Raw genomic sequence first — 25,995 nt, forward strand, 5'->3', positions numbered from 1 at the left:
ACCATAACCATAATGCCTTTCGAAACTATAAAAAAATATATATATAATATTTGAAGAATATATTATAATAATTAATTATAAAATATATTTTATAGGATACGAAATAATTAACAGTATATTTTATCTTATTATTTATTAGGATTGAATTAACTGTAATTTTATCTTATTATTTAGTTAGGATTTGTTTAATCGTAATTTTATCTTATTATTTAGTTAGGATTTGTTTAACCGTATATTTTATTTTATTCTGAAGATTTAGTTAACTTATATTTTTATTGGTCAGTTGGTAGCTTGTATCCTATTTAAACGCGGTAGGGGATAACAATTTTTTATTTGACTCCTATTTCTCCTTGTTGCCAAAATCAGTAGAGAGAAGCAGGAAAATCGAGACCAGGAAAGCATTCAACTACCGTTACTTTTTAGGAATAGTTTAGTAGATAACTGTGGATTACTGGAAAGAAGATTGCGAAAGAAAAAAAGGAAGGAAAAAATTTGAAAATTTAGTGTGTAAAAGCCAAGGAGGGACAATTTTATTTTGATTAACGCATCGACAGCTGTGAAGAGGTGAGTGGGAGAGACTGTGGTGGGACTCAGCGGTAGGGTCTGGGTTATCCCCACGACACAATCTTACTCTCCCGCCTTCCCGCTCTTTTGAATCTCATCCGCGACACCCCATTTTCCTAAGCTAGGTTAAGTGGGAGGAGCGAGTGGTGGAAGTAGCTAATTAGTTGTGATTGTGTGGTTTTTTTGCTTTTGAGTGGCCCTTTGAGGTATATGCTTGAAGAACCCATTTAGCTTGCCGACATGGACACTCCGGAGAGGAATCAGATCGGCACGACGGCGGCCCCTAAATTTGAGGTGATGGGATGACCCTTTTGCTGTTTGATTGTTTTTGTGGCTGCTTTGGGACTTTTTGCCATCTGGGTTGGGATTGGTTTCTCGTTCTTGTGCATGTTCTTTGATTTCATCTTCGTTGACTGTTGGTCGATCCCGTTTCTGCTCTGGATTTGTCTTATGAATTCCTTTATATGTTTTCTTTCTGGGTTTTGGTTGGTTTTAAATTCAAGCTCCAGATCTCCAATTTGAGCAATATTTGCTGTTCATAATGGCCATGGTTCCTGTTTCTGCAGTTGGGTCTTTTGTTACTGTTACTTTGAAATTTGGTGCGTTTAAATTTGTTGTGCTACACCGAAGTTTAGAACAGATATCTATCTTGGTTTTGGTTAGTAGCAGCATATGCTTAGATACAATGGTTATTCTTATTGATGGTGCAGGATTCCCCAGTTTTCAACTACATCAATAATCTTTCTCCGATTCAACCTGTCAAGTCCATACATACTGCACAGACCTTCAACTCTCTTAGTTTTTCATCCCTTCCATCGGTTTTTACTTCGCCGCATACCAGTTCTTACAAGGAATCTAGATTCTTAAGAAGGTACTGTACAGACCTCTTTCAAGATGTTTTTTCAAAAGATTACTTGCGAGGAATCACTGTTTATAATTGGAACTTTATTTGTCAACAGGCGCTGTTATTCAGATCTATCAAAACCAGACTTTTCTTCTGAAAATGGGAATAAAGGTGTTACAGGGAATGTGGATGAACTGCAGGTTAACTCTAGTGCACCAGATGACAAATCTGAATCATCTATCAAGCTGTCTTCTGAGCCACAAGCGTTGAAGAGCCATTCTTCTCGTTCAGATTGTGACCGACCGCTACCTGATAGTGACGACCGAGCTGTAAGTGACCCTTGTGTTGAAAATAACTCCGGAAGTGGATCATCTGAAGCTGAAGGGAATAGGCTGGTGGTCAGCCAAACTGAAGAAAAAGAGGGGACAAGTTATGACTGGGAAAGTTTAATTACTGAAGGCGCTGATATTTTGATATTCAGCTCCCCCAATGGCTCAGAGGCTATCAGACTTGTTCAGAAACCATCAAGCACCTTGGCTCAGATGATGGAAAATGACAATGCCAATCTGTCAAGGATGAGAATTGCTGATCCAATAGAATCTAGTGGTGGACAGCATGAAATAGAGTTTTCGTCGTCTCGAGCTGGAGAGGGTTGTGAACTAAAAGATATGGACCAGGCAATAGATGATGGCATTTCCTTTCCAATTTCAAGTGACTCTATGAGTAGGGAAATAACAGATGAAGAGGTGGCTAGATATATAGCAGATGATTGTATGGTATTAATGTTCTTCATAACCTCTCATTTATTTCTTCTAAACTAAACTTTCCATTGTAACTACACTGCTTAACAACATTCAAAGGTATTAATGTTTGATTGTTTGTTTGCTTACAGCCGGTATCTAATTTGCATCGGGGTATGCGCCGCTGTCTGGACTTCGAGGCTGCAGTCAATCGAAGAAAAAACATGGAAGATGGTTCAAATGGTTGTTCTGTGTCGACGCATCCAGAAGAGAAGACGACATCCATGGATAAACAACTTGTTCCTTATAAATCTGGTGGTGTTGTTACTCGATACGTTTTAACTGGAATAGGCTTACACTTGAATGCTTTGGCAACAACTTCAAAGGATGCCAAAAATCTCAATCATGAAAGGTTCTCATCTGAGAGGCAACTGAACTTGCCTAATTCAGGTGGTTCGTGTCATTCGTCTTCAACTGGTCTGGATCCGCTCTCGACTTCGATTGTTACCGAACAAGACATGGATCCTTCAGGGAGTGGGGTTCAAAGTGAGGAAGATGCTGCTATGGCTTCTGCATATGTACTTGCTGATGATTTCAATCAAAATAGTCCCAGAAGGAAGAGGCAAGCTAAATTCTCTCAATGAAATGACTATTGCATCTCCTTGTTATCTAATAAAAGGCTAATGGTTTTGCAGGCGTAGGTTGGAACACGCTGGAGAAACTGAGTTATCATGCAAACGCTGTAATTGTAAAAAGTCTAAGTGTTTAAAACTGTGAGTTCCAACTCCAATAGTCTGACTGAATTGTCTTCCGTTTGTATCTGACTTGTTGTCATCTATGTGCAGTTACTGTGAATGCTTTGCAGCAGGAGTCTACTGCATTGAGCCATGTTCATGTCAAGATTGCTTTAACAAACCTATTCATGAAGATACTGTTCTTGCAACTCGTAAGCAGATTGAATCTCGCAATCCGCTCGCATTTGCTCCCAAAGTGATCAGGAACTCGGATTCTCTTCCAGAACCCGGGGTATGAAAATCTCTGTCTATATTTTTCTAAGTGTGGGAGTGCAAGATCATAATTTGAGCAATTTGTTTGTTTCAGGATGAATCTAACAAAACCCCAGCATCTGCACGCCATAAAAGAGGATGCAACTGCAAGAAATCAAACTGCCTTAAGAGATATTGTGAATGCTATCAGGTTTTACCCCCTTAGAAAACCATGTGTTTGTTAAGTTCTTTATTTCTTCTTCTTCTTCCCTTCTTGGTATCTTATTTAAACCACTTGTCTTTCTCAAAGGGTGGTGTTGGATGCTCCATCAGTTGCAGATGTGAGGGGTGTAAAAATGCATTTGGAATAAAGGATGGTGAGCTTTTCTACTTGATTATGTTAAATGACGTTGTTCAGTGCGAGATCTCACACCGGTTGGAGTTGGAGAGGGGAACGAAGCATTCCTTATAAGAGTGTGGAAACCTCTCCTATAGATGCGTTTTAAAACCGTGAGGCTGACGGCGATACGAAACATTCCCTGAATATATATTGTTTTTGTTTCAGGGTCTTCTCTTTTGGGATTAGAAACTGGACTAGAAGAAGAAGAAACAGAAGCAAACCAAATGAGTGTAATGGACAAAGCCTTGCAAGGCCCTGAAATCCAAAACAATGAAGAGCAGAACCCAGGTTCTGCTATTCCCTCAACTCCATTACAACTTCCCAGGTACCTCTCTTAACTTTACAGCTAAACAATAACGTTAACATTCATCGTTGTTGAAACATTGACAATCTGTACATCTGCAGGCAATTGGTTCCCCTGCCATTCTCTGCTAGGAGCAACCCACTGCGTTCTTCTTTTCTAAACGTCGGATCCTCATCAGGATTTTATGCTGGCTACAAACATGAAAAGCCAAACACTACGCCCGTTTCGGACGATGCAATACCGAACATTCTTCGTGGCGATGGCTCTCCTGGTGCAGGCGTGAAGACTGATTCCCCCAACAGTATGAGGATATCTCCTCCTCAGAGTGACTTCGGCTTATCGCCATTGCCACGAACAGGTCGGAAACTGATATTGCAGTCTATTCCATCTTTCCCTTCGCTCACCCCTCAACACTGAAAAGGGTAATCTTTTCAAGCAGAGTCTGCTTCATTTTGGCAATTAGTTGAGACATATGATGCTGAGTGGTACTCTGTTTGAGCTTTGTATGATAAATAGTGTCCCTAAGCCCAATGGCAACACCTGTAGAAATGATGGTTGAACACTGTTGATTTATATAGATCTGTAATTAATTTGGTTCATTTCAATCTTTCTTCTCATCGAAGTCTAGTGAAAACCATGTGTTTTCGATTCTTGCTGGGAGATCTTAATGAAGGAACAAACCCACTAGTAGACACATTGAGCCCATTAGACCACTACACTCCATTTTCAGCTGAAGTCATCATCCCCTTTCATCCTCGGCCCAACCCATTTTTTTGTAGAGTCGTCATAAAATTTGAACATAACTCAACTAATTCTTAAACTTTACCGGCAGGAGGAGATAAGACCCTTGACTTTCAGTCATAAAAATTTTACTAAAATTGGAGAGAGCAATTATTTAATTATAAACAAGACAAGGAGCATGAACAACTCATTGACCATGCAACAACTGGACCAATAACCCAACAAGTCAAAATAACTGACCCATGTGAACATCATTTCATTGACCGTTCAAAGTATCGACTAATGACTCCTGTTAGACTTTCCATTTGCATCGGTAGGAGTTATATTAACTTTAAAAATATCTAATAAATTTTTAAATTTTTAATTTTGGGTTGATCCATTAGATATAAATTTAAAATCAATAAAATTTAAAAAATATATATTAAATACTTTAATAACTTATTAAACATTTAGCAATTTAAACAATTTTTTTTAATTAAATTGTTGGAAGTTAGTAAATGGAGAATTGAGTCATGGAATCAATGCTAAAAGGCATTATTGGCTTTTGCAATATGATTATTCAAAAGAACTGTGATTAATAATGGAGGAAACTTTATAAAAAATAGTGGCTATTAATTTTTTGTCACATTTTCACACATGGTGATATATAAAAATGGGTTTAAAATACTTTAATAATTATATTACTAGCATGTGCATGAATAAAGTTCTTTATAATAAAAAGAATTAAGGTAGGTAATACGCGCACTAAAACTATAATAAATATATTAATTACTAAACAAAAAAAAATATTCTTGCAATTTGAATAACTCGCTTTCATATTTGTAAGTGATATATTTTAAAAATAAAAATAATAAAAATAACGAAATAAAATTAAAAAAAAAATATTCCTTTGCTAAGGTGAGGATCTCCACAATATATTTCCAACTTTAATTGTTCGGGTTTTTGTTGACTTTTGCATCATTGACTTTTATTATTCCTAAATTTCATTTAATTATTAAAAATGTGATTTAAATGGTTTATATGATATGGTATATTAATATGAACACCCTACCTTATTATTATTATTATTATTATTATTATTTGGATTTAACAATTGAAAGTAATTAATATTTTGATTAACTGAATCTATATATATAGTGTTTTTAAATTAAGGTAAACAAAAGAGGAAAAGAGGGTAGCTATTTAAAATTTGTGATAACGTTTAAAATTTTTCTAAAAATTTAATCAAATTCTGTTTAATTTAATTAATTACGATTTATTAAATCAATTTGATGAGTATGATCCTATGAAGAAAAGATTATATATTCGAAATAACCAAAATTAAAGAAATTCTGTTTGATTTGATCATATATTTAAAAAAGGAGAATAATTTGAAAAAGGAAAAAAAAAATCTAGAAACTCCATGAAGAACAGCTTGAAGAACAGCGTAACCACAAGCAAACGTGCAGAAGGGAAGAAAATTAAAATAATGAACTCGAAAGAATATGACAGTTTTTCTGTTCAAGGGTTTAATTAACTCTAACAATAATTATAATTTCAAGATTTGTTTTTGAGGTAATTTTGGTGTTGGGTTTGTGTATTTATACTAATTACATACGTTAGTTTAATTTTTGTGTTAATGGCTTAATTGCTTGCTTAACCCTTTTGCCTAATTCACTTCTTTTGCTTGATCTCCGTGCTGTCAGTTACGGTGCTCGTGGTAGAGGCATTCTTGAACGGCGCAGTACAGAACCCAAAAATATAATGTGAATATGATCTTCACTCTTCAGCGATGGGGAATAGCCGGGAGACGAGGAATGAGTATCAGCCTGAGTCAAGAGACAGCCACAGAAAAACATGGGTGAAGAAGCTGATTGGTTAGTGGGGTTTTTTCATTTTCTTGTGGGTTTCATTTGATCGAAATGTTTTATGAGAAGAGTATGCTTTTTCGCCGCTTTTTGGGGTGACCCATTTGCTTGAACATTGATTTTGTGTTCTTTTTGAACTGTAGATTTGGTTGGATGATTGGAAACAAGCAGCTGTTTCAGCCGTTCTGGTGATTTTTGATCCCCTGGTGCTTAGCACAGGTAAGCTTTTGAACAAATGGCTTCTTCCTTTTGATTCTACTGCACATCCTATACAATCCTTTGAGGAAGTTCTATGTGGTTGAAGATCTGGATTCCTTTTGTTTAAAGGGCTAATATGAACACATTTTCATTTGATTTATAATCCATTTGCTGTTCCTATGAAGGTGTAGTGAGTGACAAGGAGCTGGAAAGGCTCGTGAAGAATTAAGTAAGTGGTGAAGTTCAAACTACCAAGCTGGCTTGGAAACGTTACCTGGACTATAACTGGTACAAGGACCAGGCTATTCCAAGGTCTAAACCCTTTGTTCGGTTGTTGTTTGCCGGAGTCATGGCAACCTTGTTGCATTCTGAATCTCGGCGCTTATATTCTTGGTGGTGGGATAGCCATATTAGCCCCAAGAACTCAAAATGGCTACAGGAGAATCTTACAGGTTATGCTTCTTATTATCATGTTCAATCTTTTATGGTACTACCTTGCTTCCTCTTCAATAGAAGTTTAGCCTTCCATTTGCGGAGCTTCATGTTCATATCCCAAACATCTGAGTTTGGGATGAATTGGTATTGGAGGTTAGAGTTGAAAGAAGTGAGAAGAATGATAATTTATGTGTAATGAGGGAGGTGGAAAGTTTGTAGCTGAAACTCACTTTTCTTGAGCTAATCATACTTTGTCTCTTGGAGATGGCTTTTGGGATGGGCACAAGATGGGGGTGTCCTTTTGAATATCTCGACTTCGTCATTTATGAAAGTTAATGTTGTGTAGCATAAATGTGAGATCCCACATCAGTTGGAGAGAGGAACGAAGCATTCCTTATAAGAGTGTGGAAACCTCTCCCTAATAGACACATTTTAAAACTATGAGGCTGACGGCAATACGTAACGGGTCAAAGCGGACAATATCTGCTAGCGGTGAGCTTGGGATGCTACAAATGGTATCAGAGCCGGACACTGCCCCCCAAGGGGGTGGATTGTAAGATCCCACATCAGTTGGGGAGGGGAACGAAGCATTCCTTATAAGGGTGTGGAAGCTTCTCCCTAGTAGACGTGTTTTAAAACTGTGAGGCTAACGACGATACGTAATGGTTCAAAGCGAATAATATCTGTTAGCGGTGGAACGTGTCTGAATTGGCCTTTGCATTCTCAAGATTCTTTGTTCTCCGGATGCCCTCATGTATAAACATATGGATGCTAGCTTAAATTTGAATTTAATGAAATTATATCATTGTCGTGGTCTCTTTTGCAACGGTGGATAACCAACTAGATATACTAACAAAGACATGGTCACTTTTTCTTCAGACATGGATGCCAATGTAAAAGCAATGATCAGACTCATTGAAGAAGATGCAGACTCCTTTGCAAGAAGAGCAGAAATGTACTATAACAAACGTCCAGAGCTTATAAAAGTAGTTGAGGAGTTCTACCGAGCCTACCGTGCTTTAGCTGAACGATATGTCCCTGCAACTGCGGAGCTTCATGATGCACATGAAACCATGCCGCAAGCATTAGACAACCAAATGCCTCCTTCTGATGAGTCTTGTTCTGATGCTCAATCCCACACACCAGAAATCCACCTCCCAAATCATGCAGTGCATGACAAAGGTGACTTGCACAAGGAGTTGGGGAGTTCATCATCAACGAATCAAAGCGGTTCTGCAAGTAAAGCGGGTTTGAAACAGCTCAATGAGATGTTTGCATCAGAGGGAAGCACTGAACTGCAAGTAGTTCGTCGTGAAGGTGAATTCGATGGCCATAACTTGCATAGAGTGCCCTTTCAGTTAATAAGGAACATTTGTGTTCTCAAACCTCCAATTCTGTGGTTGTCTGAAAGAGATGAAAAATTGGATTCTGAACTTCAAAGTTTAAGAAAAAGACTGAATGAGATGGAAGCTGAAAAGGAAGCTTTCTTTGTTAAATATCAGAATTCTTTGGAAAAGCTATCCAGCCTAGAGAAAGAACTTAGTTCTACTCAAAAAGATGCCAGTGGACTCGACGAACGAGCGAGCAAAGCTGAAATCGAAATAAAAATATTGAAGGAAGCCCTTCAAGATTTGAAAGCAGAGAAGAATGCAGGCCTTCTACAATATAATCAATGTTTGCAAAACATATCTAGCCTAGAAAAGCTATTATCTGACTCCCAACAAGATGCTGAAGGACATAAAGAGAGAACCGCTAAGGCCGAAATTGAAGCTCACAACCTTGAGCAACAACTTTCCAGATTAGCAGCTGAAAAGGAAGTCAGTCTTGTTCAGTATGAGCAATGCCTAAAGAAGATATCTGCTTTAGAGAATAAAATCTCTGTTTCTGAAGATTATGCAAGAACGCTCGATGAACGAATGAATCGTTCAGAGACTGAAGTGAAAGTACTGAAGAGAGCTCTCGACGCTCTGAATGAAGAGAAGGAAATAGCATCTCGCCAGTATGAGCAGTGCTTGGAGAAAATTGCCAAGATGGAAACTGAAATATCTCATGCTCAAGATGAACTTGTGATGGCTAATGCAAAACTGGAGACAACAGAAGAAAGGTGTGCTCATTTGGAGCAGTCAAACCATTCACTGCAGTTTGAAGCAGACAACCTTGTACACATGATTGTTATTAAGGATCAAGAGCTTGCAGAAACACGAGATGAGTTGAAGAAACTGCAGACTCTAATGAATGAACTGACTTTTTCTTCCAATACTTCAATGAAGAATTTGGAGGATCAATTATCTGGCTTGATGGAGATGAAAGAGAAGCTTGAAGAGGTTGTTTCTAAAAAAGAAGAGCAGAGAAAGTTGCTCGAGAAAGAGATCGATCATTTGAGAGACGAAATTAACAAATCGAGTGTAAGATACCAGCGCATAATGAGACAATTGGAAGAGGAATTTGAAGAGGAGAATGCCAAGCTGAGGGAGGCCTGTGAAAAGAACAGGAACGAGATAGAAGCACTTCATGAAAAACTCAGTTATATGGATAAACTTGAAAAGGAAAATTTGTCTTTCCTTATTGAATGTGAACAATATGAAGAGGCATCCAAGTTATCAGATAAAGTTATTGCTGAATTGGAAGGCGAAAATATGGAGCAACAAGTTGAAGTAGAATTTATGTACAATGAAATCAATAAATTAAGAGGAGGAATCCGTAAGGTATTAATGGCTCTTCAAATTGACCAAGTTGAAGAGAGGATTCTGATAGTGGATATTTTGGCCAGAATTCAGGATTTGAAAACGTCCGTGTTCAAAAACAAGGACGAGAAGCAGCGACTGCTCGTTCAGAACTCGGTTTTATTAACTCTTCTCAAGCAACTGAGTTTAGAGAGTGAAGAACTGAAAGAAAACTTTATGCAGGATCAACTAGCAATGCATGAACAAGACAAGCAGAATTTAATCATTCAGGAAACGATTGCTTTCAACATCCTATCGTCGATTTTCGAAAGCTTCAAAACCGAGAAATTCTTGGAAATCGAAAGGCTTGTTCAAGATATCTGTCATCTCCAAGTGGTTAATTCTGAGACAAGGGAAGAAGTTGTGAAGTTGGCAGAGAAATCTCAGTCGAAGGACGTTGAAAATTTGCGTTTAAACGGATCGGTAGAGAAATTGGCTAAGGAGTTACATGAAACAAAAGCTTTGAATGATGAACTCAACCATCAAATTTTACTTGGAAATGATTTACTGAGGTTGGAGGCCCAAAAGCTGTCTGAAACAGAGGAGGAGCTTAAAAATTCACAAAACTTCAACATGAAACTGTCTGATACTGTTGAGGAGCTCAAGATGGAAGGTGAAGAAACAATGATGATCAAACAGAATCTAGAGAATGAGAATCTTGAACTTAAAGAAAAGTGCTTAAGCCAGGAGAATCGGATTCAATGCCTCAGTGAAGTAAATGAAAATTTGAAATCTGAAGTTGATTTATTGAACAAGGAGATAGAGAAATGCAAGATTAGAGAGGAGTGTCTGAGTCTAGAGCTACAGGAGAGAAGAGATGAGTTTGAGCTCTGGGAAGCTGAAGCCACGGCATTTTACTTTGATAATCAAATCTCGTCGATACGGGAGGTTTTATACGAGAATAAGGTACACGAACTTGTCCATGCTTGTGAAAATGCTCGGGATGAGGACGCTGAAAAAGATATGGAGATTGAAAAACTCAGAGAAAGAGTAAGTTTCCTGGAAATTGAAGTCGGAGAAATGGAGGCAGAGTTGTCTGCATATAAGCCAGCCATAGCTGCTCTGAGGGAGGATGTAGAATCACTCAAGCATATTGTTCTTCCTCAGGTAAAACTTTTTTCTTATTAATTATATGCTACAATATGGAAAATGTGACTGAAATCTATGCTGATTTACGTTTGTGTGTTGCCAGGGCGAGGAAACCACAGCTCATGTTCATCAGAGGAGCTGTAATGTCTACAAAGATGAGATATTGGATTTGCAGGAGATTGGGGCCATGATAAAAGTAGTGGAGAAGGCTGTAATCGAGGAAAAGAAAAAACTTCACAAAGAAGCTGCTGAAGTACATGTCGAAGACCTCAGATCAGAAGGAACGTCGCATCGAGAAGCGACAACGGAGGATGGAATTACTGATAATCCTAAGGCAAGAAAGAACAAACCTGAGAATGAAATGGTAATGAAAGATATTCCACTGGATCGTGAATCAGATAGTTCTTTCCAGAGAAGAAGCAGAAGGGAAAGTAGTGAGACCAATGAGCAAATGCTTAAGTTGTGGGAAATTGCTGCGCAGAATTGTGACCAGAATTTGATTGATAGCTCGCCACAAAGCCCCTCAGACCCACAAGTCGAGTACCCACAGTTGGAGCAATCCCCCAGCAGCAGCATTAGAGAACGAATCCGTAGAGGCCGAAAAGGAAAGATCTTAGAGAGAATTGATTCATATGTCGATCAGTTGACAGGTCTTCTAACAAGTGTTCGAGATTTGAAAAAGAGAATTGAAGTGAACATCTTCGAAATGGCTCCAAACAATGAATACGATACGGTTGAGAAACACGTAAAAGAAGTCGAGGAAGACATATTTCAGCAAATGAATATCAATGATCAACTGAAGCAGAATTTGGAACGCAGTCCCTCGTTTTTCGAGCGAATGCCATCAATAGAAATCGAGGCCACTGGAAACATCCCCTTAAGCAAACTAAGAGAGCAGGCACGAAGAGGATCTATAAAGATACAACAACTCCAGTTCGAGGTAGAGAGCATTCAGCGCGTTGTGCTGAAACTCGAAGCCGAAAAGAAACCAAAAGGGAAGAACACATTACCGGGGAGTAGTAAACCTCGGGTTATTCTGAGTGATTTCATCTGCAGAAGCCGAAAACGGAGGGAAAGATGGAAGAAACCATGTTCTTGTGGATGTATGAGACCTTCTACGCATGGAGACTGAATATCCTGATAGATACTCCGGCTGTACAGTAGTAGAAGATTATAGAGACAGCAGCTAGCTATCCATCCCCTTGTAAGTTGTAATAATTGTAGATCATCATCTCTGGATCTATCTAATGATGATGAACTATATAACAAGACAGATTCTTGTCTTGCGCTAGCTTGATTGATTATGATGATTAAAGTCCAGAAATAAAATGTTCACATTTTTCAATGCTCTGTTTCCAGAATTGCGATCTTCCTTTCTTCTTACCCCGTCGCCGCAGCCGCCGCCGCCGCCATTCTTCTTACTGCGTGGTGGAGGCGCCGCCGGAGTTGGTGTTAGGAGCATCAGAGCAAGGGGGAAAGATAACACAACTTGGAGAGGGAAGAGGAAAGGATGGAACCACAGAGGGTGGCCTTTAAATTTTGCTAAATAAATCCTAAAAAAATAATTGGTATTTTATCCTATTTAATAAAATTCACAAAAATTTAGAAATATCTTTAATATTTTGACATTTAGAAACGTATTAAACCCAAAATAAAATTTTCATGATAATATTAAAATTTGGGATCAAATAGACATAAAAATGAACCATCTCATTTTTACTTTATTTTATGGATGTGGCAACAAGCTCACAATTCACTATATAAAAGCCAAGTAGAGGTGCTGATTCTTTGCCATATAATGAACTTTAAAAAAAAAAAAACCTCTTGATCAAACTAACACGAACCATAACGAACAAAGTTGCGTGTCGAGCAAGTCGGGAAAAAAGTGCAATTTGTGAAATTAATTCAATGAAGGCATTCTTTGACTAATAGCACAAAATTGCGATCCTCAAAACCTACTCTTCTCACTAGACCAATAAGCGGGCTAAAACTAAGTTTGTAGCAAACGAGGGCAAAAAAATAAACAAAACAGATTAAACCAACTCGGAATGAAATTTAACATTACTGAACTCAAGCTCCAACAACTTCAGTAGCCTCCTCTACCGCCGCTTCGTCGGCCGGTCTCTCAACCTTCACGCCAACGTCTTCTGAGTAGTCGCCGTGAACCTGCAAGCATAATCAGCAAAAGCGATTAATGGAATGACAATAGAATTTTTCCCTTCTAATACAAATATCACGGAGGAAACATAAAACTCTGAAATACTTCGAGAAATAAACCAGATATACCTCCATTAACTTCCCAAGATCGAATTTGGGAGCTTTCAAAATTTTAACTTTCCGGATAAACACATTTTGAAGAGGGTAGATACTTGATGTTGCCTTTTCGATCTCCTTGCCAATTGACTCTGGAATGAACTTGCGAACCAATTCCTTCAAATCACAAGAGGCCGCCTGGTTTACCATGATCTCTCTCATTTTCCGGCGGATCTGACATGGATTAGAGATATCGGCATTGTTTAAAGAATTTTTTTGCAAAATCCACAAGTGCGTGCCAATGAATATGGAACTACTTTCAAAAATGAAATACCATAAGCAAAATAACAGGCCGAAGTAAACTTAGTATCAAAAATATTACTCAATTTTTACTACAAAATACTCACAGAAGTCCTATGAACTAACCTGCCTGATCTGGCTGGATTGCGCATAACAGGTTCTTTTCACCTGGTTTGGCCTTCTCTTAGTGAATCCAATGCAAAACATTCTAAGGGTGTAATTGTCTGTGGTTTTGACATCCACATGAGCTTCAATCAAAGTATGCCACTTGCGTACTAAAGACCTCAATTTGTCAGTAGTGAAGTTCATTCCCTGAACATTTTTACAATGAAGAATAAAGATGATCAAAAGGAAGGCTACAAAATATGATGTGAATAAATCTACATAATTAAATGCAAAATCCATCTAACCCAGAAATTTGTCAGGACATTCCTCCCTTGAACATCTTCTGCTCTCAATCGAATCTTCCTGTAAGCATGCTCCTCATCATCCTGAAGATCAGCCAACGAGACCTCGAAGACTCTATGTTTGAGTCCTTCAGATGCAATCTATTGAGAGCAACAAAGAAAACTTTCACATTCACATTGTATGAACTAAGACCTACAATAACATACAAATCACGGCAGAAAAACAGGGGTCTTAAAGCTAAAGTGATATAATATGACTTGAGATAACTCTAAAGAAGTTAACATCGTATCCAATGCAAATGAACTTGCAATTAGTATTGCAAGTCATCTAGAAAATATAAAATCCAATCTTTAGTTCTCAGATACCAAATATTCCAGTCAAAAAAATGCATCAATACAAAACCATAAACAGTAGAATAATCGCAACCTCTCTAATGCTAGAAGGCCATCAGATTAAACTCGGTACACTAATCAAATTCAAAAATCCCTCTAAGATTATACAAACATAATATAATTTCCCTCACTCTACACTCTCAGCTCTCATATAAAGTATAAACACAAAAGTAAAAGCAATCAGAACAGTGTCGATTTACCTTGGTACCCTGCGTGCGCGTAACAAGAGTCTTTCCAACATTCTTAACAGTGAAAACTGAAGGAGCCTTGATATCATACCAATCCTTCTTGGCAAATGGATCGGTGCTGAAGGACAAGCAAATAACAGATACATAAAGGCACGCCAAAACTAATACAAAGATCTGAGAAACTAAAGAAGCAAATAGATATACTCACGCTTTCTTCTTGCCTCCCTTCTTTCCCTTCGAAATCCGCTTGTTCTTGCTGATCCAACAGAAATCGAGTGTCAGATATAAAAACCAAAATGCAGCATAAAATCGAAAACAATCAGGAAGAGAGAATGAGAGAACGAGAGATAGTACCCGACGGCCATGGTTGAAGGAGGTGAGTTGCCCTGACTCTGCAGATGTTTTGCTGCCCGGCAGAGAAAGTTCGAGAGCCGCCATAAACCCTAAATCTCTGTTTATATAGGTCATGCTTTCTTTTCTCTTTTTTTTTATTTTATTTTTTTTTTATTTTTAGATTTATTACTTTATTATTATTTTTAAATCGTTGATTTGATACTTTTGCGACCTCGACTTTAACGAAGAGTCTACAACAATATCAAAATTTTACCATGTCTGTAATTACAGTCAAAAATAATTGTGAGAATACCATTTTCAAAAGAAATAAGAGCAATTTTTTTTCTATCATAATACATTTTTTTCTTAATTTTCTAAGATAATACCTTTTTTTAAAAAATAGCTAAAATTACTTTTCCATTAAAGAAAATAGATAGAGTATTTGTAAATGCCATGTAAATAAATATTTATATATATATATATATTTGTTAAAATTGTTTAGACCAAAAGTTCAAAATTTTAAAATTTTTCCATATTTATTAAATTTGTTAAATTAATCCGACATGCTTCACTATATTTCTATTAGGATTTAAACCAACATTTTTTATTATTTCAGAGTTAAATTATAATAATTTCAAATATATTATAATATTTGCACAGGTCACTTACTCGTGAAAGAAGGTAAGATCAAGCATTTAATCGTGGTTTTAATTATAATGTAGAGATTTTTTATTTTTTTTTTAATAAATTTTGTCTGGGCTGATTTCTTGTTTCATGGGTGTTCGGCTTAATTTGGTCACCATAAACGAGCCTTAAATCGATTATTGTCAAAGGGTTTTCTTCTTCCATTCATAACCATTCTTCAAGGTTTTCCTTTTTCACCACCTATTTTTGCATGGGAAGGAGACCCGCTTGAGTTGTAGGGAGTTTGAATAGGAATATGCGTGTCCAAGTTCACTACAAAAATTAAAAATTTTATATTTTTTGGTTTCTCCGATCAAGTGGTAGATATAATGTCGGGATATGTAATGTCATTTTATGAAGTTATAGTCAATCGAGACTTTTAGGAAATCTTTGACTTATCCTCTAGCAGTAAACTTGTCCAAATTGGCAAGTGTCTACATGAGTATCGTTATAGTTGTTAGGCATAAGGGTTGGTCGCTGGTGATTATGAGTATTGTACTATACAAGAACGGTAATAGAGTATTCAACCAATTTCTAGTAGTGAACTATTTAGATTGACATGGTTCATATAAGTGTCTAGCAAGAACGATTATGAGGTTACACCTTATGATCGTACACGATGTCAAAGAATCATAAAAAAATATACATAGTTTATTTAAATTTAGAGATAGAACTCAAACTAAGTTAAAAAATTTGAAGTAAGATTCTCGTGATAAGCTTGAATTTTTTTCGACCAGTCAAATCTGTATTTGTTCATGGGTTTGTTTTACTTCAAAATTTACACACAGATCACATCACTAATCACTAATTAAGAAAATTAGTAAAACCATAATCCAAAACCAATTTGGGTTCCCTTTTCACCAACTATATCTATGAGAAGAATTTCCGATTCCATGAACCCTTTCGCAAAAAAATATCCATAGCAGAACGACAATCACTATGGATACTGATAATACGGTGGTGGCGGTGGCGGCGGCGGAGGTGGAGGTGGCGGTGGCGGAGGTGGAGGCGGAGGCGGGGGCGGGGGCGGAGGAGGAGGAGGAGGAGGTGGCGGCGGGGGCGGCCGATGAGTACAACCAAAGACGCCGCAGTCAACAGAGTAAGAGTAGAAAGCTTTACATTCCTCCGGCGAACGTTGCAGTGGCCTTTCCGGCAAACAATTTTTTTGGTCATCGCTGGCCTGAAGTTTCAGGCACACTGACGGCTCACCGCAGAAGAAATTATACGAGTACGTGAAATTCTGCAATTTTGGCAACGAGCAAATACTTGCCGGAATTTCACCGGATAATTGGTTATGTGCGACATTTAGCTGCTCCAATTTCTTCATTCCGGCCATCGTCTCCGGCAGTGGTCCGACAAGATTGTTGTCACTGACATCGAAGACGACGAGATTGCTCAACGACCCAATTTCCGGCGGCAAACACCCATTCAACCCACTATTCGTGATTATAATTTCATTGAGTGTATTGTTCATGTTGGATAAACTGGAAGGGAGGCAGCCATTGATGTTGTTATTAGCAAAAACCAGAACAGAAACAGGGGAATTGCCGATGTTTTCCGGTAAGGAGAATTTGAAATCGTTATTATTGATGAACAGAGCATCGAGTTTCATGTCAAACAGGGGAGAAGGGAGATCCCCATGGAATTTGTTGAATCGAATATCGAGGAATTTGAGAGCAGCAAGAGAGAGAATTGCAGAAGGGAATTCGCCGGAGAAGCCATTGTTGCTGAGATCGAGCTCGAATAGGCGAGTGAGGCACCGGAAGGACTCGGGGACAGTACCGCAGAAGCGATTGGAGTTGATGTGGAACAGAGCAAGGTCGGTCAGGAGGCCGAGGTCGTCGGGTAGGGTGCCCGACAGGTTAACATGGTTGAGGTCGATCCCGGCGACGGTGAGGATATAGGTGTCGTCGGGAGCGGGGGCACAGAAAATGCCGGAGTAGTTGCATACGTTGGGGCCGTACCAGTCAGCGGTGAAGTTGTTTGGGTCGGCAGTGATGGCATGTTTCCAAGCTTGGAGAGCAGTGTAGGCCTTGAGAAGCCTCGGGTTGGGGAGAAATGGCGGCGATGGCGGCGGGGGAACCGCTTGATATGAAGGGTTGGAGAGGAGGGTGAGGATGGAGATGAGGAGGAGAGATTTTGGGAGAGGGAAGCTTGAGGTTTTCATTTTGGAAGAGGTTTAATGAGCCATGGTACTCACAATACCTATAAGATTGCGTTATGATATATATATATATATTATTATTGTTTTGATACATTTTTTGGTTGGTCAACTTAATCTAACTCGATAATAGAGTCAAATCCAACACTATCTTACTTTTAAAAATATTATAATGTTTAATTTTTATTTTTATGACCGATATTAATGATGGATTTTAAATTGTAAATGTTTGACGTGTATTATAGATATATATGATTTTTTAAATAATTAAGAAGGCAATCCGACAATCCCCACTCAACTCGAAAATAGAGAGTTAGGTTACTTTGATTTTTGAATTTTGTTCGGGTTGTTTAGATCTCCAACCTGAAACAGTCTAAGTTCATCACGGGTAGATATTGTCTATTTTGACATGTTACGTATCACTGTCAGCCTCACGGTTTTAAAACGTATCTATTAGAGATATGTTTTCACACCCTTTCAATGACTCGTTCCCTTCTCTCTGACTAATGTGAGGATTTAAAAAATAATTGACTACTTCTTAGCAATATCAATCTTACCTGCCAATGTAAAATATTTTATTTTTAAATGTTCAACGGATGAAGTGGGTATTATGTTTAATAAAAATATATATTTGATTAATTAAAGAAATTTAATATCATTATTCTTATCTCACCAAAAACGCGGTTTTAATCAACTTTGGCTGCTTTTAATTTTAATATTCTACACATTTACTTTTATAATAAAAAATAATTAACGACCATTTATTTCAACTTTAGATTTTAATAATTATTTATAAACACACAGGTTTTAACCAAAACGTTAGAAATTCAGATCTCACTTATTTTTACGACGGATTAAACAAAAAGAAAATTTATTAATTTTTATATATTCAAGAATTAACACTGCATCTTGGACTATCGATAATTATTTATGTTTACGGTTGGTTCGGGGTTCCATCGTTGGCTTCATGTACAACAATGTGTTGAACTACTTTAGAGAGAACTATTATATTTCTAGAAACAAACTTTAGGTAAATATGGAGCGGATGACATATATCACCACACTTCTACTAGATACCTATTGCAATGATAAACGTCTTATATCATTGGATGTAGAAATAAAGCATTGGGCTGAACTCTTATTTGGTGTCGAGGTAATAGCTACGAATAGTGAGTTCTCAGTTGTGAGCACTATAGTCACATTGGTAATTACAATCAGTTTTTTTTATTCGTGTTTATATTTTGTACATGAATTGTTTATTTTTTATGCTACAAATTTATTAATCCTTCGTGGACTACATGGACCCTAAATTTTTTAATAGCACCATGATGGTCAACTACTCTTACAAACCGACATAATTTAAGAATCGACATGATTTGAGGATTTGCATGGAAAAAGCATAAGGTAGAATGTTGTTAGGTCATTGAAATTCTCAACAAGAAAACAACTCATTAACCTAATGATTTAGACAACCTACTTATCCAACACATTTCATATGGATATTGCATCCCTTAAATCATCGATCGGTCTATATCAAATGACACATATCTTTTACTCGAGAGGTTAATTAAGATTCTTAGAATTTTCAACTGGGTCGATCAAATGTATAACTATATCATCTCTACAAAAAAAAAAAAAAAAAAAAAAAATGTGACTAATGTGATCACTTCAGCCAATAGTAATAACTCCACCCGTCTGAACATCACTCGGTGGATCTGACACCGACTACCATCTCAATGCTCAAACATCTCGAGCTCGATGAAAAAAGTACTAATACTAACGAGAGTAGTTTGAAGGACATTGGAGAGGGAAAGTGAAATGGTCTCACCAAACAAACAGAATGAGAGTTAAAAGTTGAGCTAAAATGAAGTGTTAGCTCAACCTACAGATAAACCAATGAGAAAGGCATAAATAGATTAGAACAGAGACAGGAGACAGGAACAGAGTTGCATGGTCTTTGTCAAAGGCTGTGGTTTGCTTGTGATGTGGAATTTTGGGTTACCTTACCACTTGCAGCCTCAAACATGCTGACAGTATTATGTTCATATTTAACAAAAAGTCAAAAAGGCAGACATTTTGCTTATGGAGAAAGAAACATTCAAAACAACAACAAAAAAAGTCTCACGATTTGAATTATTTATAAATCTTGAAGAGTATATTGTACAATAATTCACATAGTATATGGTTTATGATCGGTTTCTTTTCTAGAAGGATGGGGTAACACTTCAAAAGCCTTACCAAAAGCAATTTGACCATGGGGACTTGGTGGGCGGACTCCATCACCCAAATTGATCTCCTTCTGCTTGGAGTAATTTTGCAGGCTACACAGTTGAATCTAATTCAGCACCAACATGATTTGGCTTGCAAGTGTGGAGCTTGAGATTGCAGGCTGTTACAGCCTCTCCCACCGTGAGATAGAACCGATCATGTCCGATCGTCTCGATGAACTTCGACACGTTTAACTTTTTGATCACTTCCCTTCTTGGATTTGCAAACAAAAGCTACAACAATCACATAACATCACAGAAAAGACTATTATCATAGCTTGCCATTTTGGGTTTTTGGTACTGGAGATCAAACGGCATTCTATTTCTAGGGAGTTTAAGATGAATAATGAGTTGGAAATACGTACTGTGAGACCTCTTTTTTCAGTACTCTTGTTAACCTCTTCAAGCATGCTGATCCCACTTGAGTCAATGCTGCTTACGCCTGTGTTTAAATTTCAAATCAGTATATGAGATAAAAGAGCGATCAGGTCGTTTGTTCGTTGAAGCACTTACCGGAAACGTCTAGAATTATGTACTGCAAGCTGGTTAGGCCTGATGATTTTATCCTTTTTTCTTCGTCTGTGATCCACCTTGAAAGCCTGGGACAGGAGAAATACAGATGAGGATCAGCATCTTCATTCTCATCTTTATGCATATAATGTAGATCATTATGCCATCTACCGTTAGAGTGTGAGATCCCACATTGGTTGGGGAAGAGAACGAAACATTCTTTATCAAAACGTGGAAATCTCTCCCTATTAGACCCATTTTAAAAACCTCGAGGGAAAGCCCAAAGAAGACAATATTTGCTAGTGGTGGAATTTGGCTGTTACAAATGGTATTAGAGTCAGGTTCCGGGCGATGTGTCAACGAGGAGGCTGAACACCGAAGGGGGTGGACATGAGGCGGTGTGCCAACAAGGACGTTGGGTCCAAAAGGGGGGTGAATTTGGAGGGTCCTATATCGATTGGAGAAGGGAATGAGTGCTAGCAAGGACCAGCGAGGATGCTGAGCCCCGAAGGGAAGTGAATTATTGTGAGATGGCCTCGAAGGAGGATGAATTGTGAGATCCTACGTCGGTTGGGGGCGAGAACAAAACATTATTTATAAGGGTGTGGAAACCTATGTTTAGCAGAAGCGTTTTAAAAACTTTGAGGGAAAGCTTAGCAGGGAAAGCCCAAAAAACATTCTTTATAAGGGTGTGGAAATCTATCCCTAGCAGACGTGTTTTAAAAACTTTGAGGGAAAACTCGGAAGGAAAAGCCCAAAAATGACATGTTACATACTGGTTGGTTGCAGAAATGTTACCTCTCTCTCACGTAGTTTGAGTTGGCAAAATAGATTGGGGCCTCCAATTGAAGGATGAGAGCTCCAGGCACACGGTTAGCTGTTGGGTATTGATCAATGCTTCTGTAAATTGTGGAGTTGGGAATGTTGCCTAATATTGAAGTTCTTGGCCTTGCGGTGACGAGAAGCACCCTTAACAAAGAGATTGTAATCTGAATAACAATGCCAATTGATACAAATGAGAAACATAAACGTAGATTTGATTTATAATATAAACATGAACTCATTCTATCAATTTTCTCACTGCAACGATCAAGCCTGTTTCAATACTGCCAAAGACGACACCAATGTATGCACCGACGCAGACGACAAAGTCGAATTTGTCGATTTTCCAAAGGTGGATGACCTCTTCATAGTTGATTAGGCCAATCACAGCCGTGATGATTATGGAGGAAAGCACCGCCAGGGGTGTGTAACGAAAAAATGGCGTCAAAAACAACAGAGTGAGCATCAAAGACATTGCCATGACAATATTGGAGACCGCAGTTTTACATCCTGCATTGAAATTCACTGCAGTCCTCGAAAATGGCCCTGCAATTTTCAAAAATCAAATGATTATCATCATATGGGCCTTGCGGATATCTAATAATTGATGGACCAAAACTTAAGCTCCTCCATTGACTTCACAGCTTACCTGCAGTAAGGTAGCAAGAAGTGCAAGAACCAACAATGTTCATCATCCCAAATGCAATCATCTCCTTGTTTCCATCAATGTGGTAGTTCTTAAGTGTAGCAAAACTTCTCCCCACGGCAACTCCTTCCTACATTATACAATGAATTCATCGAAATGAAGATGGTTCACTTGTAGATTACACAGTTCACTATTTTTTTTTTCTTTGGGACATTTCATCAAACACCTGGTAGTCATATTTCTAAGCACACCCATATAACAGAAGAAACTTACAGCGAGGCCTATGATTCCGATGATGATCCCTGTTTTGATGGCAATGGGAAGATGAGGGGGCCCAAATACTAAATCAGATACAGATAAGGGATTCAACCCTTTCTTCAAAAGCCCAATCTAAATTGAAACAAAAACAGAGAGACCCAATAAAGATTCAGACATGTGTTTAATCTTAAAAGCAAAAGAAACAGAGACGGCAATGGGGATTCAGTGAGTTACCACTTGAACTCCATGGCGTTCAGCATGGGTAAAGTAGACGAGAAGACTTCCCAAGATGATGGAAAGTAAAGGCGCCAATGCATTTATCCAAAAGAAGATTGGTTTCTTCTTGCTCTGCAATTCGTTAAAATTTGTGCTAATCATGGTATCAAAACTAATAATGAATAATTGAATAAGAGATAAGAACATTATTATTTTTCATTTTCAATTTTGAAAATTGGGTTTAGAATTTAATCTTAGTAAACATAATTTAAAGAATAAAATTGAGAAGCTTACCAAGTATCTGGTGAGGAGGAGAAAGAAGAGAAAACTGCAACCCAACACTACACTTTGCCATCTCCACTGTCAAAAGGGGACACAAAAATGAAAACTAGCAGAAGAGAGAGAAAGCTTTGAAGTGACACAAAAATGGCGGCGGCGGCGGCGGCGAGGCAGAAAGTAAACCTGATGAATTTGGGAGAAAAGAGAGCGCGTGACGGAAACGACATCAGTCTCATGCGTGAAATGAACCAATCCCATTATGCCTTTAAGCTGCTGAAGACAAACCACCGTCGCTGCACCACCCATGAACCCCACAATCGCTGCATGCGACAGAAAGTCCACAATAACCCCTAGTCTGCACTTTTCCAACATCAAATCGTTAAGTATACGTGTCAACACTGGAACGAAGTCCGATATTGATTAAATTAGAGAATGATCATGAGTTTATAAGTAAGTATTATATTTCATTTGTGCGAGGCATTTTGAGAAGTTCGAAACAAAGCCATTTAAAGTGAACAATATCATACCATAGTAAAAAATCAAGATTTCTAACTTGTTATCAGAGTCATGCCCTAAACTTAGCTACGTCAGTAAAATCCTCCAAGGTCCAATAAAGAATTGTGAACTTAACATAGTATTAGAGTAATGCCTTAAATGTAGTCATGTCAATAGAATCCTCAAATGTCGAACAAAGATTATGAGCCTCAAAGCGTAGTTAAAAGTGACAGAAGTGTCGAACAAATGGTGTACATTGTTCGACGGCTCTATAGAAGGAGTCAAGCCTCGATTAAAGAGAGGCCGTTCGAGGGCACCATAGGCCTCAAGAAAGGCTCTATGTCGTACTTTATTCGATAGGAAGATTGTTGAGACAAATAGTATACTTTGTTCGAGGGCTCCAGAAAATGAGTCTAAGCATCAGGGTAGGCTCTATGTTGTACTTTGTTCGAAGGGAAGATTGTTGATCATTGTTAGGAGGGAGTCCAACGTCAAGAAAATGATCATGGATTTATAAGCAAGTAAGGAATACATCTCATAGGAAGTCTTTTGGAGAACCAAAAGCAAAGCCACGAGAGCTTATGGTTAAAGAGGACAAAATCATATCATTATGGAAAGTCGTGATTCATAAGTGAGTATCAGAACCGAAATGGTTTACCTGAGAAAGCCGAGAGAGGCCTGAAAAGCTCCGGCGAAGAATGTGGCAGTGAAAACCAATTGCACGTATTCGTTCGGATGCTCCACCGGGCTGACTTCCTTCCCCAACAGGGCGGATATGAGAAGCGACACCACCGCAACAGTCCCGACCGCCAAATCTCTGGAGCTTCCAAGCATGGCGTAGATCAATGGCGGCACAAAGCTGGAATCTGCATTAAAAAATGATTAATAACCAACATGGTGTTAAACCAAAAGGCATCGTGCAGGAACTTACAAAGGCCAATGATGGGGGGGATGGTGGCAAGATTGGCATAGCTGATGCCCTGAGGGACGGCCAAACTGGCGATGGTGATGCCGGCAACGAGGTCAGCTTTGAAGAAATTGAAGGTGTAACGAGGAGCCCATTGGAGGAAGGGAATGAAGTATTTAAGCCAGAGAAGAATCTGGGCTCCTATGGGCTGGTTTTTGAACTGTTTGAAAGGGTCATCGGGGAAGAAGGTTTCTTTGAGGTTGGCGCCTAAGGACACCAAGAACGGCTTGGTCGGAGGAATGGCCACACGGTGAGGGCTTTCAATCTCTTCGTTACCCATAATTCCGACTTTAATGGATGAGTTTTACTGGGAGATTTGGGTTTGTGCGTCGGATATATAATGTGCTGATTAAGCAGTTGGGCCTCGGGGATCTTCTCCAGAGTGGATTCGCGGACCCATTTTTTCTGGACACGTGGCAAGTCAACTGCCGTTTGACCATTTTTTGTGGACACATGAGGCACCAGATCTGACTCAGAAATGGATAATTTTGATAAAAATAACATAAATTTCAAAAACTAATTATGAAACCATTTTTGTTTTTAGTTTTTTTTTAAACAAATTAACCTCTTAAATACTTTTTTTTTTTATCTATTTTTAAAATTATTTTCAAAACCCATTCCAAAATTTGAAAGCTAAACAAAAAAAAAATAATAATATATATATATATAGTTTTAACAAACTTTGTTTTTTTGTTTTTTTTTTTTTTTTTTTTTTGAATTAATTGTTCTCTAAAATGTGAAAATAGAAAATTATTTTTTAAAATTACCAATTTAATTAATTTCTCACATTTTAGGTAGATTTTATTTATTTATTTTTTGTTTAAATTCATAATAAATAATGATTGGTTAAATCATAATGTCATGTTGATAAGATTAACAAAAGGTGATTTGGCATGGCGTATAAAAAATGAATATCCAATTATTTATAAATTGCATCAATATTATTTTATTACTATATTAAGAATATTATTAACATGAATGTTTATTTAAAAATAAAATTAGTTGTCAATGTTGCATTAAAATTTGTTACCACATTGGTAACATTTACCTTACAGACTTATTCAAGATTAAAATAGAAAGTATAGAAAAGTAAATTAGTATGTAAATTTACAAAAAAAAAAAAAAAGAAAATTTATCGGGGTAATCTTTGCTTCAATTTCTGTAAAAAGAAATGAAAATTTTTGTAGGAACGAGAAATGAAATAGGTAGTTGTGATGGGGATGGAGATGACTTCCCTGTCCCTCCCCCGCCCCATCGACATCTCTACACTTATCTATCTACTAAAATCGGCTAATTTAGACGAGAATCTTAATTAATAAATTAATCTCTCAAAACTCATTAAGACATATAATATTGGGTCTAGCGGTGTGTTTTCGAGTGAATTCTCTTATAACACTAAATCAAATTTGAAGCCCAATAAGGTTGTTTGTGGTCCAATTTGAAGTCCAACACGCTTCACAAGACAATATACGATAAGTTTAGAGATGTTCGTTTAAGTCTTTCCGGAGCCGGACTTGCATAGGATAAATAATAGAGTAGGAAAAGGGAATGGAGAGACATTTATCTTGTTAACTAAATAGTGTCTAATAGGAGAATTATATTCCTCATCCGTGATTCGACCGGTGTATAATCCGATCCATGCAAATTTACAGCTAGAATCTTGTTCCAATCCCAACAATTTTTTTTTTTTTGGATAGACACCGAGAATGTTTGCTTAATCCACCCCACTTAAATGATGTGAAAGTTATCTTATTTATAATCTCGGATAGACACCGAGAATGTTTGCTTAATCCACCCCACTTAAATAGTGTGAAAGTTATCCTATTTATAATCAAATAAATTACAAAAGAAGTAATAAACGGAAATAACAATAAGATACCTATAAAGATATTTGCCTCGTAATCAAATATCAAAGGGGATATATATGAATGACCCAGTATTGAAT

General features: G+C 37.7%; 5 protein-coding genes across 6 annotated transcripts; 2 read left to right on the forward strand and 3 right to left on the reverse strand.

Annotated features, from left to right (window-relative positions):
- Positions 1-516: 516 nt before the first annotated feature.
- LOC111790471 (protein tesmin/TSO1-like CXC 2) lies at positions 517-4,443 on the forward strand. Its single transcript, XM_023671381.2, has 10 exons — positions 517-858; positions 1,275-1,435; positions 1,524-2,184; positions 2,301-2,770; positions 2,844-2,921; positions 2,994-3,174; positions 3,250-3,345; positions 3,445-3,511; positions 3,700-3,859; positions 3,940-4,443. The coding sequence occupies exons 1-10, from the start codon at positions 805-807 to the stop codon at positions 4,253-4,255; spliced, it is 2,244 nt and encodes a 747-aa protein (XP_023527149.2). The 5' UTR covers positions 517-804; the 3' UTR covers positions 4,256-4,443.
- Positions 4,444-5,997: 1,554 nt separating this feature from the next.
- Positions 5,998-12,400, forward strand: LOC111790467 (protein NETWORKED 1A). Of its 2 annotated transcripts, XR_015420491.1 has the most exons (7): positions 5,998-6,133; positions 6,265-6,435; positions 6,570-6,645; positions 6,810-7,076; positions 7,939-10,889; positions 10,975-12,075; positions 12,231-12,400. XR_015420491.1 is itself a non-coding variant. In XM_023671372.2 (6 exons), exons 4-6 carry the CDS (start codon positions 6,974-6,976, stop codon positions 12,001-12,003), a joined length of 4,083 nt encoding a protein of 1,360 aa, XP_023527140.2. In that variant the 5' UTR covers positions 5,998-6,133; positions 6,265-6,435; positions 6,570-6,645; positions 6,810-6,973; the 3' UTR covers positions 12,004-12,216. The 2 variants fall into 2 exon arrangements, 1 of the variants encoding a protein (XP_023527140.2); XM_023671372.2 differs by lacking the exon at positions 12,231-12,400 and having other exon boundaries at positions 10,975-12,216.
- A 347-nt stretch (positions 12,401-12,747) lies between these two features.
- LOC111790495 (small ribosomal subunit protein eS1) lies at positions 12,748-14,903 on the reverse strand. Its single transcript, XM_023671414.2, has 7 exons — positions 14,767-14,903; positions 14,621-14,668; positions 14,425-14,530; positions 13,835-13,972; positions 13,551-13,736; positions 13,158-13,358; positions 12,748-13,037 (listed from the first exon to the last, which is right to left on the reverse strand). Exons 1-7 carry the CDS (start codon positions 14,775-14,777, stop codon positions 12,942-12,944), a joined length of 786 nt encoding a protein of 261 aa, XP_023527182.2. The 5' UTR covers positions 14,778-14,903; the 3' UTR covers positions 12,748-12,941.
- A 1,213-nt stretch (positions 14,904-16,116) lies between these two features.
- On the reverse strand, positions 16,117-17,639 carry LOC111790291 (leucine-rich repeat extensin-like protein 6). Its single transcript, XM_023671155.2, has one exon. It carries the CDS (start codon positions 17,594-17,596, stop codon positions 16,367-16,369), a length of 1,230 nt encoding a protein of 409 aa, XP_023526923.2. The 5' UTR covers positions 17,597-17,639; the 3' UTR covers positions 16,117-16,366.
- A 2,062-nt stretch (positions 17,640-19,701) lies between these two features.
- LOC111790473 (sulfate transporter 3.1) lies at positions 19,702-24,352 on the reverse strand. Its single transcript, XM_023671383.2, has 12 exons — positions 24,015-24,352; positions 23,742-23,949; positions 22,772-22,943; positions 22,604-22,669; positions 22,328-22,441; positions 22,109-22,225; positions 21,839-21,965; positions 21,449-21,735; positions 21,166-21,356; positions 20,371-20,456; positions 20,223-20,299; positions 19,702-20,091 (listed from the first exon to the last, which is right to left on the reverse strand). The coding sequence occupies exons 1-12, from the start codon at positions 24,328-24,330 to the stop codon at positions 19,912-19,914; spliced, it is 1,941 nt and encodes a 646-aa protein (XP_023527151.2). The 5' UTR covers positions 24,331-24,352; the 3' UTR covers positions 19,702-19,911.
- Between the last annotated feature and the right edge of the window lie 1,643 nt (positions 24,353-25,995).

The sequence above is a fragment of the Cucurbita pepo genome, chromosome 3, assembly GCF_057944985.1.
Source record: "Cucurbita pepo subsp. pepo isolate OVF chromosome 3, ASM5794498v1, whole genome shotgun sequence".
Lineage (NCBI taxonomy): Eukaryota > Viridiplantae > Streptophyta > Magnoliopsida > Cucurbitales > Cucurbitaceae > Cucurbita > Cucurbita pepo.

What these genes read in the sequence shown, in the direction of transcription:
- LOC111790473 (XM_023671383.2), bottom strand. Translation starts at nt 24,330, where the DNA reads ATGGGTAACGAAGAGATTGAAAGCCCTCACCGTGTGGCCATTCCTCCG. An exon ending in GCCTCTCTCGGCTTTCTCAG is followed by an intron (nt 22,944 to 23,741) that starts GTAAACCATTTC and finishes GGAAAAGTGCAG; the next exon opens with ACTAGGGGTTATTGTGGACT. An exon ending in AACGCCATGGAGTTCAAGTG is followed by an intron (nt 22,226 to 22,327) that starts GTAACTCACTGA and finishes GTTTCAATTTAG; the next exon opens with ATTGGGCTTTTGAAGAAAGG.
- LOC111790291 (XM_023671155.2), bottom strand. Translation starts at nt 17,596, where the DNA reads ATGAAAACCTCAAGCTTCCCTCTCCCAAAATCTCTCCTCCTCATCTCC.
- LOC111790471 (XM_023671381.2), top strand. Translation starts at nt 805, where the DNA reads ATGGACACTCCGGAGAGGAATCAGATCGGCACGACGGCGGCCCCTAAA. An exon ending in ATATAGCAGATGATTGTATG is followed by an intron (nt 2,185 to 2,300) that starts GTATTAATGTTC and finishes GTTTGCTTACAG; the next exon opens with CCGGTATCTAATTTGCATCG. An exon ending in ATTCTCTTCCAGAACCCGGG is followed by an intron (nt 3,175 to 3,249) that starts GTATGAAAATCT and finishes TGTTTGTTTCAG; the next exon opens with GATGAATCTAACAAAACCCC.
- LOC111790467 (XM_023671372.2), top strand. Translation starts at nt 6,974, where the DNA reads ATGGCAACCTTGTTGCATTCTGAATCTCGGCGCTTATATTCTTGGTGG. An exon ending in GCTACAGGAGAATCTTACAG is followed by an intron (nt 7,077 to 7,938) that starts GTTATGCTTCTT and finishes CTTTTTCTTCAG; the next exon opens with ACATGGATGCCAATGTAAAA. An exon ending in AGCATATTGTTCTTCCTCAG is followed by an intron (nt 10,890 to 10,974) that starts GTAAAACTTTTT and finishes GTGTGTTGCCAG; the next exon opens with GGCGAGGAAACCACAGCTCA.
- LOC111790495 (XM_023671414.2), bottom strand. An exon ending in AAGGGAGGCAAGAAGAAAGC is followed by an intron (nt 14,531 to 14,620) that starts GTGAGTATATCT and finishes CTTGTCCTTCAG; the next exon opens with CACCGATCCATTTGCCAAGA. An exon ending in CGCGCACGCAGGGTACCAAG is followed by an intron (nt 13,973 to 14,424) that starts GTAAATCGACAC and finishes TGCTCTCAATAG; the next exon opens with ATTGCATCTGAAGGACTCAA.